Source organism: Prunus avium, chromosome 2 (assembly GCF_965620075.1).
Source record: "Prunus avium chromosome 2, drPruAviu1.hap1.1, whole genome shotgun sequence".
NCBI lineage: Eukaryota > Viridiplantae > Streptophyta > Magnoliopsida > Rosales > Rosaceae > Prunus > Prunus avium.
The window spans coordinates 3,933,988-3,944,912 of NC_142285.1; the positions used below are offsets into that span (position 1 = coordinate 3,933,988).

At 39.7% G+C, this 10,925-nt stretch overlaps 1 protein-coding gene and 1 pseudogene across 2 annotated transcripts; one reads left to right on the forward strand and one right to left on the reverse strand.

The window, feature by feature from the left end:
- Positions 1-5,262: 5,262 nt before the first annotated feature.
- On the forward strand, positions 5,263-8,343 carry LOC148296285 (pentatricopeptide repeat-containing protein At4g20740 pseudogene; annotated as a pseudogene). The gene is made up of 3 exons (XR_015833966.1): positions 5,263-7,438; positions 7,602-7,712; positions 7,832-8,343. The product of XR_015833966.1 is annotated as a pentatricopeptide repeat-containing protein At4g20740 pseudogene (transcript).
- Positions 8,344-8,534: 191 nt separating this feature from the next.
- LOC110767109 (uncharacterized) lies at positions 8,535-10,366 on the reverse strand. The gene is made up of 2 exons (XM_021970552.2): positions 10,080-10,366; positions 8,535-8,965 (listed from the first exon to the last, which is right to left on the reverse strand). The coding sequence occupies exons 1-2, from the start codon at positions 10,350-10,352 to the stop codon at positions 8,852-8,854; spliced, it is 387 nt and encodes a 128-aa protein (XP_021826244.2). The 5' UTR covers positions 10,353-10,366; the 3' UTR covers positions 8,535-8,851.
- Positions 10,367-10,925: the final 559 nt, after the last annotated feature.

The following is a 10,925-nucleotide window of genomic DNA, read 5'->3' on the forward strand; positions in this document are numbered from 1 at the left end:
ACTTTCAGATACCTCAAAATGCGCGTCACAGCACCCATATGATCTTTACTAGGAGAATGCATAAACTGACTCACTACACTCACTGCATATGCAATATCAGGACATGTATGGGCTAAATAAATCAATTTCCCCACAATTCGTTGATAATGCTCTTTATATGTAGGGACTTGATCAGGATACAACCCCAACTTATGATTCTGTTCACTAGGGGTATCAATTGGTTTACAATCCAACATTCCTGTCTCTGAAAGTAAATCCAAAATATACTTTCTTTGAGATAGAAAGATACCATGTTTAGATCTAGCAACTTCAATCCCAAGAAAGAACTTCAAATCACCCAATGACTTCATCTCAAACTCAGAAGCCAGATACTTTTGAAGATTTTGCATTTCTGCGTGATCATCTCCAGTCACAATCATATCATTAACATAAATAATTAAAGCTGTCAATTTACCTTTATGAAACCTTAGAAACAAAGTATGGTCTGAGTTACTTTGCACATACCCAAATTTCTTCATAGATACTACAAATCTCCCAAACTACGCTCTTGGAGACTGCTTCAATTCATATAAGGACTTCCGCATCTTACACACAACACCCTCCTTAGAGGTTACATGAATACCAGGAGGGAAATCCATATAAATCTCCTCCTTGAGGTCACCATGTAGAAACACATTTTCAACATCGAATTGCAACAACGGCCAGTCGCGGTTAGCAGCTAAGGACAATAGTATACACACAGTATTGAGCTTTGCCACTGGAGCAAAGGTCTCCAAATAATCCACTCCATAGGTCTGAGTATAACCTTTTGCTACCAATCTAGCCTTGTAACGGTCAATGGAACCATCAACTTTATGCTTTAAAATAAACACCAATCTGCATCCAACAACTTTCTTCCCTTGTGACAAAGGAACTAAATCCCATGTTTTATTCTTATTCAAGGCATCCATTTCAACATTCATGGCATCTATCCATTTGGGGTTAGATAAAGCATCATGCAACTTAGTTGGCACACATACACTAGATAATTGACACAAATATGATGCATATGACTTAGACAAACGATGCGTTGATACATAATGACTAATGAGATATTTAGACTTGACATGTATATCAGGAGAAATTACCTCACTTAATTCACTATCACTAGTAGATTGGGGTATTGGCAGGGCAGAGAGGGGTATTGCATCAAACTCATCTATACAAGAATCATTGTCACTATTTTCAAATACAGACAACTGGTCGCTTGCTTTAGTGCCACTGATCGTTTTGATACTGACAGCACCTGCTTCATCTCCAGATGGGCGACCAGTTGAGTTCCAAAGGGCGACCGATCGTTTCTTCACAGAGACCGCATGTTTCATCTTCATATATGGGCGACCGGTCGCTAGCTTCAGCGCGACCGGTTGTTTCCTTCCCGAGAGCAGTATCTTCAAACATATCATTCTCCAATTCAAGTCTAACATTCTCCAATCTAAGACTCTTCACTCCCCCTCTCCCCCTGAATTGGAGAGGAGGGAGAGACATAATATGTCACTTCTTCATGGAAAGTCACGTCCAAAGTAACATGCACCTTCTGGGTAAGTGGATGATATCACTTATAACCCTTCTGAGTAGAACAATAACCAATAAAGACACATCGCAGAGCACAAGGATCAAGTTTACTCCGTTAATGAGAGTAGACATGAACATAGGCAACATACCTAAAAACTTTAGGGGGCAACTTGGAGACGGAGACAGGAGAAACATGGTCACCAAACACGTCATGCGGAGTCTTGAAATCAAAAACCCTGCTAGGAGTACGATTAATCAAATAGGCAGTAGATAGAGCAGCATGCCCCCAAAGATGATGGGGAACAGACATATTCAATATGAGTGAGCGGGCAACTTCAAGTAATTTTCAGTTCTTTCTTTCAGACACACCATTTTGTTGAGGGGTAAAATGACTTGTCATTTAGTGAATAATACCTTGAGCACATAAAAAAGACACCAAAGTATTATTTACATATTCGCCTCCGTTATCAGTTCGGAATACTTTGACCCGAGCATGAAACTAAGTAGACACCATAGTACAGAACTTTGGAAGGATGAAAGCAACATCATGTTTATTTTTAGCAATAAAACCCAAGTGAGTCAGGTACAATCATCAATAAATGTGATGAACCAATGAAATCCATTCGAAGTAAAGCGAGCCAGACCCCACACAACAGAATGCACTAAATCAAAACGTTTTGCAGCTTTACTGTCACTCAAAGGAAACACAGTGCAATGGCTCTTGGCCAAAATACATGTCTCACACTTAAAACTGGACTCATCACAAGAGCGGAACAAAGATGGAAACAGACGTTTATGGTAGTCAGATGACGGGTGTCCCAAGCGACGATGCCATAACCAAATTTGATGTTTGTCTTTGACACTGCAACTTTGAATAGTATTAATGACACGATCACGAACTGGTGCAAAAGGCAATGTCAAATAATATAACCCTCATATCCGTTTACCATGCCCAATCGTCTCGTAAGTCTTGAGATTCTGAAAAGAGCAATGCGTATGATAGAAAGTAGCATAAGCATTCAGTGTATCAAGTAATCGACCAACAGATAACAAGTTACAATGGATATTGGGAACTAGTAACACACAAGACAAGGACAGAGTATGAGTGAGAGAGATTGTGCCCTCGCCAGTAATTGGAGAGGGCAAGCCATTAGCACTAGTTATATATGGGTCACGGGTGTTACTAAACAACTCATCAAAAAATTTAGCATCATAAGTCATATGAGCAGAAGCACCAGTGTCAATTATCTAAGTATTGGAGCTAGTACCTAGAATAGAGTCAGAAACACACAAATTTGCAGAGGCAGCAGGAATAGCAGCAACAATGGAGTTATCACCCGTGATTGCTGCAGAAATTCAACAGATCACGGCAGAGTATACAATAGAGGCACAAATACAACAGATGCACGAAGACAAGCACGAACACGGTAGAATACACAACGGAACACAGCAAAGGAGCAAATACGGCAAATGCACGAAGACAGGAATGACACGAATACATTAGAGGCACAGATACTACAACACAACACACAAACCCAGGGGGGCACACACGGCATAGGTAGAGAAAAAAAATACAGGGCTAGAACACGGGTGGGCACAACACACAGGTCACCAGAAAACCTGGTTATGATGCCAATTCAAATAATATGGGTAGAATATTTTTTAGGTTGTATTTCATTCTCCAAAAGGAGGTATTTATAATACAAGGATATAACTATAGTAAGGCCAAACTAAGAAACAAGATAAAATCCTAATTACACAATATATGTACAAAAAGAAAGAAATATAATCATAATAAACTAGGAAATAAATATCCTAATTAAGTTAGGATTTCGCTAACAATTATTACTGCACAAAAGAGACTATTGAGTGCAGAAACACTTCAGGAAGAGAAAGAAGGAAACTAACAAAACATTTAAAGGAAAAAAAAAATTGCAATAGTAAGACATGCTACAATGAGCGTGGCGAGTGAGAAGAAAATATCAAAACGTGACAAAGGGCAATGACAAGATAGTTATATTATCAATGAACAATGGAAAATATATGGGAAGCTTTTATACATAGTTATGTGTGCTTAGGTAGACAATATGACTATATAAGGTAGACAATGGTAATTTGGAATAATAACAAATGAACGCGGTACGCGCTGTACACATAAAAAATGATCGCATTGAGCACATGAATTTTTTTCTGGGTATTATTATCTCATTAACAAATCAAAATCTTATTTTTATTAGAAAAAAGTAAACTATTTCTCGAAATGTTAATACATTTGGAAACTACACCTCATTCCCTTTGAAATAGGAGGGATGGAAAATCTTCAATGGCCTATGGATCTGAGCGTCATTCAATTGAGGAAGGTGGGGATAACATAACCCAGTCAATCGGTTTTGTCTTCCTCCTACCCAATCCATAGCTTCATTAGCTCCTTTTTCCCTCTTCTTCTACACTGGTTTTCTTGCAAAGTATTCACACAAATAAATATTTTAGAGTTATTGTGACAACAATTGTTTCCCATATGTTGAGATCCAATTATTGCCAATATTTTGGAGCAGGTCGAATTGTTGTCTGACAAGTATGTTGATGTATAGAATATTATCAACTTATAACTAATCCGTTATAATCCCCGCAAAATAAAAAGAAAATACCCGTCAACATAGTGGGTTTGGAAATGATAAGTTTCCTTCATGACTATTTCATCTTCTACCTTAGACAAAATGTGGAAGTTTTTCTCAATTTCTTCCTTCAACATATTTTGAATTTAGCGAGTTATCCAATCCAATTATAAGCACCAAACATAATCATAGTGATGGGTAGAGGTGGAAGCGAGTAGGAAGGATGCGAGAAAGCTTGAAAATTTAGAGTCTTCAAGCGTCAAGAAAAAAAATCTCGTGTTGTGCTTGTTCAGTCTAGTTTAGTTTGCTTTAATCCTGAAAATTAGCTTCGAAACTGAAACTTACACACGGTCTGATTTGGTTTGATTTTCATATTAATAGTGTTGACGCGAAAAAATGGTTCTTTGACTTTGAGGGTCAACTTAGTAATTCTATGCCTTCGGTATCCTTGATGCCTCGGTAGCCTGCGCAATCTGCAAAGAGAGAGTACGCTCGGTAAGACCTAAGGCACCGGTGTGGTACCGGCCGAAGGCTCTCCGATGCTTAAGTAAGTTCGGGAATAGAAAGTTCAACTGACAGATCAATAGGCTTGTATGCCGTAAGTTCTGATTACCTCCATTTTGGGATGGTTGGCCTCCTCTTATAGGTCTTGGGAGGTGTGCATTTTGTTGAATATTTCGATGTGGGACTGTGGGCGTCGCTTGGGAGCGTGCCACGTGTCCCAGGAGAGGGCGTTGCCCTAATGGAGAGATCGGTAGGTAGAGTGCCGAGGGCGCCTCTGACCAAGCCCAGTTTCCTCTACGTGTCTTGCCCTTATTGGCTGTTTATTTTGGGTGTAAACAAATAGATTTGGATTTAAACAAAGAAGTAAAATTAAACATAAGCGGTCCTACATTGATGCTCTGGTCTCTGGCTAATCCCGAAAATGCTCGTTAAATGGGGGCGGTAACCGATTCCAAACAATGCAGTTAAATTTTTGAGCGAAAGTTCACTCATTTTGTCAAAAAAAATTCCAGTCTTTTTTCCAGTCTTTCTATTTTATCAAGTGGAAAGAATTTTAGAGAAAGATATAGGGGCAGACACAAATTTTAAAATGCCACCTCAGTCCCCGCCCCCACCCCAAAACTTCACCTTCTTCCACGGCCACCGCAAGCCCTCACAGGACCGCCCTACAGTCCGCGGCGGCCTCTTCTCCAACCGCGTCTCCCTCCCAAACCGCAAATACCCCATCGCCGCCCCCCAATCTCAGCCCTTCGAACTCTCCAAATGGGACCCACACCTCCCCCAATCCTCGCCGTCCACTTCATCATCCAACCCTGCCGACACGACACTCCTCTCATTTCTCTCCCCTATCGCGCGCTTCATTCTCGACGCGTTCCGCAAGAACAAGAACCACTGGGGCCCACCAGTCGTCTCGGAGCTCCGAAAGCTCCGCCGGGTTACGCCGGACCTCGTCGCCGAGGTGCTCAAGGTCCAAAACGACCCCGTCTCCGCTTCCAAGTTCTTCCACTGGGCAGGTAAGCAAAAGGGTTTCAAGCACACTTATGCTTCCTACAATGCCTTGGCCTATTGTCTGAACAGGTCCAACCGGTTCCGGTCCGCGGACCAAGTCCCAGAGTTGATGGACTCGCAGGGCAAACCGCCCAGCGAGAAACAGTTTGAGATTCTCATCAGAATGCACTCCGATGCCAATAGAGGTCTTAGGGTTTATTACGTGTATGAAAAAATGAAGAAATTTGGGGTTAAACCCAGGGTTTTCTTGTACAATAGGATAATGGATGCGTTAGTGAAGTCGGGTTATTTGGATTTGGCATTATCAGTTTACGAAGACTTTAGGGGTGATGGGTTGGTCGAGGAGAGTGTTACTTTTATGATCTTGATAAAGGGTCTTTGTAAAATGGGAAGAATGGATGAAATGTTGCAGCTTTTGGAGAAAATGAGGGTGAATTTGTGTAAACCTGACGTGTTTGCATACACGGCAATGATTAAGGTTTTGATTTCAGAGGGGAACTCGGACGGCTGTTTGAGGGTTTGGGAGGAAATGAAGAGAGATAGGGTAGAGGCGGACGTTATGGCATATGCAACTCTGGTTACGGGTCTGTGTAAGGGAGGGAGGGTGGAGAAAGGATACGATTTGTTTAGGGAGATGAAGGTTAAGGGTTTCCTGATTGATAGAGCGATTTACGGGGTGTTGATTGAGGGGTTCGTGGCAGACAGGAAGGTTGGAGCGGCATGTGATTTGTTGAAGGAATTGATGGATTCAGGGTATAGAGCAGATTTGGGGATATATAATTCTCTTATTGAGGGTTTATGTAATGCGAAGCGGGTTGACAAAGCTTATAAGATTTTCCGAGTTACAGTTCAAGAGGGTCTTCAGCCAGATTTTGCTACGGTGAATCCCATTTTGGTGTCTTATGCTGAGATGAGAAGAATGGATAACTTTTGCGATATGCTTGCAGAGATGGAGAAATTTGATTTTCCTGTTATTGATGATCTTTCAAAATTCTTTTCCTTTATGGTAGGAAAGGAGGATGGAGTACCGTTAGCTTTGGAAGTGTTTGGGGAGTTGAAAGTTAAAGGTTATTATAGTGTTGGAATCTACAATATCCTTATGGGATCCCTCCACAAATCTGGGAAAGTGACGAAAGCATTGTCTCTCTTTAATGAAATGAAGGATGTGGATTTGCAGCCCGATGCGTCCACTTATAGCATTGCAATTATGTGTTTTGTTGAAGATGAGGACATCCATGAGGCTTGTGCCTCTCATAATAAGATAATTGAGATGTCTTGTGTTCCTTCTATCTCTGCTTATTGTTCTCTTGCAAGAGGTCTTTGCAAAGTTGGCGAGATTGATACAGTTATGCTGCTTGTTCGTGACTGCTTAGCCAGTGTGACAAGTGGGCCCATGGAATTCAAGTATTCTCTTACCATTCTTCATGCATGTAAATCTAATAATGCTGAGAAGGTGATTGAAGTACTAAACGAGATGATGCAGCAGGGTTGTCCTCCGGATGATGTTATATACTCTGCTATAATCTCTGGCATGTGTAAGCATGGAACAATAGAGGAGGCAAGGAAGATATTTTCTAATTTGAAAGAGCGCAAACTTTTAACAGAAGCCAACATGATTGTGTATGATGAAGTATTAATTGAACACATGAAGAAGAAGACGGCAGATCTGGTGGTGTCAGGATTGAAGTTTTTTGGTTTAGAATCCAAGTTGAAAGCAAAGGGTTGTAAACTGCTGTCGGGATGAATTATGAAGCCAGGTACTGAATTCACTGGTTTTTTGGCTTTTAACATGTTTAATATGTATAGGATAGTCCATAACCCATTGGAGAGTATGTACCTTCTGTTGCAATTTGCTTTTAATGCATGAAGTTGTATCGGGTGAACACTGCAATTAAGATCTGTATGTATTTGTGGTTGTAGTCTTCAGAGTGGCAGATGGTGCACCTTTCCAGGGTAGTGTTATGAGGCTTCATATCAGCGGGCATCATGAGTGATGTTTGTTTTTTCAGTGTCTCATAACTTCTCCAACAGGTCAGTTTAGTTCTCCAAAGCCTTGTTTTAAACCTAGTGAGATCCTTTATTGTCAATGTGCTTTAGCAAGCTGATTCTTGCTTCTTTTTTTTTTTTTTTTTTTCTTTCTTTCTTTCTAGATTGTGCTTTAGCTCGGCATATTTTGGAAAAGAATCAAGAATATTTTGTTTATCAGAGATTAAGCGCAAAGAGGTGTTAAAGTTATCTTCAAGTTACCAATAATGGAAGGCTCAAACGGGGGAGATGATGGGTTGAAAAAGTTTCAGGGCAGCAGAGAGGCCCGCATACGGATGTGGATGGGGCAGGCTGATTCTTGATATATGCGGAGAAGAAAACCTAGTTCAGAACTTCCATTCTGTGTTACAGGTCTAAGCCGTTTACATGGTTATTTGTCTATCAATCAAATTATTGTTGTTTTTGTAAGAAAGTCAATGAGGCTTGATATTCCGTTGATAGCAGGGGGATATATTTCTCTCAAGGCAAACTCCAAGTTCCCATTTCAATAACAGTGATGGGCTGAACATGCAGGAGTTGATGTTTCCTAATCTTTTTTTGCAATAGGTCAAAGATGACAGATCTGAAATGTTCATAATTTGTGAGAGAAATTGCGACTGCAACGCCAATTTCATGTAATGCGCAATATTCAAGGCGACTTTTGAGTTTTGGCATAGCAGGTTTATTTCATGAACCTTTTCTACTTTGTATTCTGCATCTTGAAATAAATTATCAAAAAAATTTCAGAATTGACAATAATTTCAATTACGAGGATTCAAAATTTAAAGAAATCATTCTATTGATCTATATGAAATACTGTCTGTAAAATCCTTCAGGTGGGATTGTCACTTCTGCTAGCAACCAAGAAGCTTATCGGAAACACTAACAGCAAAACCTCCTCTGCCTATTATGCAAACTCTATATATATTCATTCCATATTTTCTTTTTACAAACAATAGAAACACAATGCATGCACTCTAATTCTCAAGGAAGGAAGAGAAGGTGCCATTAGATATAGAAAATTGTCAAAGCCTATAAGTTTCCCTGCATCCCCTTCTTTCCCTTACATTCAAAGAATCACCATTCACGACTTCACGCTGATCTGAAATATAAAACTAAACCTTACCAAGCAGCAAACAGAAAGTCTAGACTTCCCTTTTGGGTCGGTTGCGTGTTCGTGGAAGGGCAGATTTTTCCTCTATAGACAAGTCAACTACATCATCCTCATCAGTTTCCCTGATCGCTTGGTTAATTGCAATCTACATAAACAATACAAACATCACGACCTACTTACAAAAATATAGAGAGAAAAAAAAACAACACATGCGCGCATACGAAAATATAAGCAGTCAGGATAATGACAATTTGCAGCAGGTTTTCCATATTTCTTGTGGCATAATTTTCTTCGAAGGCTAATTATAATGTGAGACCAACAAAAGTCAAGCTGTGAAGAACAGACGTGCTATCCCATGAATTAACAGTTACTATAATCGCAAATGTAATAAATAATTTGCTTGGCAGACCACAAGTATCTCGGACAATGATTTGTTGACTGAGTTTCCAGAATCTGGTAGTTCATAGTTCATAAACATAACAACTAATTGGAGAAAAAGAAAAAGAACATCGCAAACAAACAGATTATGAAATTACTCTATTTTTAGCAGTATTTGCAAAACTCTCACTTTCCAGCCCCTCCTGTTCACCTAGGGGTTCCAAAGATAGTTTTTTACATTAAAGAAAAGAGGAAAACATAAGATTGTTCCCATTACAATATGGAATATTTAGAAAACAAAGCTAAAAGCTTCTGTCAAAACAGCAGCAGAAGATATAAGCACAGAAAAAGGATAAATATCTTAATTTTAAACCGAGTATTCTTTTTAAGGCACATCTCTAATAACATGTCTCTAAGAACATGCCATCAGACAATGCCGAAATCATGATTTTAAACAAAATTGAGATTATATGTGAATATGCATTTTACATTTCACAGGAACAAGTTGATAAAAGCTCCTAATTTTCGTTATTGTTCCATGTCGGGGTGATTACGACATCAAAATTTAAACATAATGAGAAAACTACCAGAGCAAAACAGAGTACATTAGAGTAAAAAAAACACCATGACAGAGCAAAACGACACATTTTATATTCTAGCCATTGAAGGCTTGCCTGGCAGTTCAATTGCCAAATTTTATATTCTATGTGAAAGAAATCATTGGCAATCTTGCTCATTCCAATCACCACAAAAACGAAAAGAAATATAAAACCGCTTGCAATCTTCAACAAAACCCAAAACCCACATGAACTTTAACATCTCAGAAGCATTAAGCCGCATGCAAAAAAAGACAAAAACCCAGCTGCAGAAATTTCACAAACCTCTTCAAGAAAGTCTTCGTCGAGCTTATCGGCGATTCTCATGGAGGTGAAGACAGTGACAGCGATCAGAGAGAGTGGCATAACGAATGCGAACACGTACTGGTTCGTGGTGGGACCGGCACATGTCACCACCGTTAGGCCTCTGGCTTTCCGGCCGGAAAATCGAGTCGCCGGCGATTTGGGCACGTGCGGGGGGTTGAGTAGAGCACGTGAGGACGGGGCTGGTGGAGAGAGAGTGAGAGAGGCTGTGTTGGAGACGAGAAGCCTTGCCATGGTATGGTAGTAGCTTAGCTTTTCGGCTCGGAGTGGATAATGTTTTATTTTGCTTTTATAAAAGGAAGATGTTAGGCTTATCACATTTTTATACCACATTGTATATCATCTCTCTAAATAGAGGTGAGTCTCATTGTATTGGTGGGCTTCACCTCTATTAAAAAGGTGGTACACAATGTAGTATAAAAATGTGATAAGCCTAGTATTACCCTTTATAAAAACACTGCGGGTCATGTTAACATTGTCTTTCTTGTTTTTTTTTTTTTTTAAATTTAAAATTTAAAATTATTTAATTAGAGAAAGACAATAGATTGTATTTATACACACAAACGTCAGTCACAAACGCATTACAGAGGAGTCCATCAGCAACAATAAGTGCACAAGGTGTACCTCCATTGATACGCACATAGGACCAAAGAAACTCCAGTGTAAAAGCGTCAAGGTTAGTGTTAGGACTCAAGATCCCACATTGGAAAAATAAGCATATTTTAGAGTGGTTTAAGAACTCATGGGCACTCTTCCCTTACAAGCCGTTTTTTAGGGACAAGTTCTATCTAAGAGTTCTTAACATTT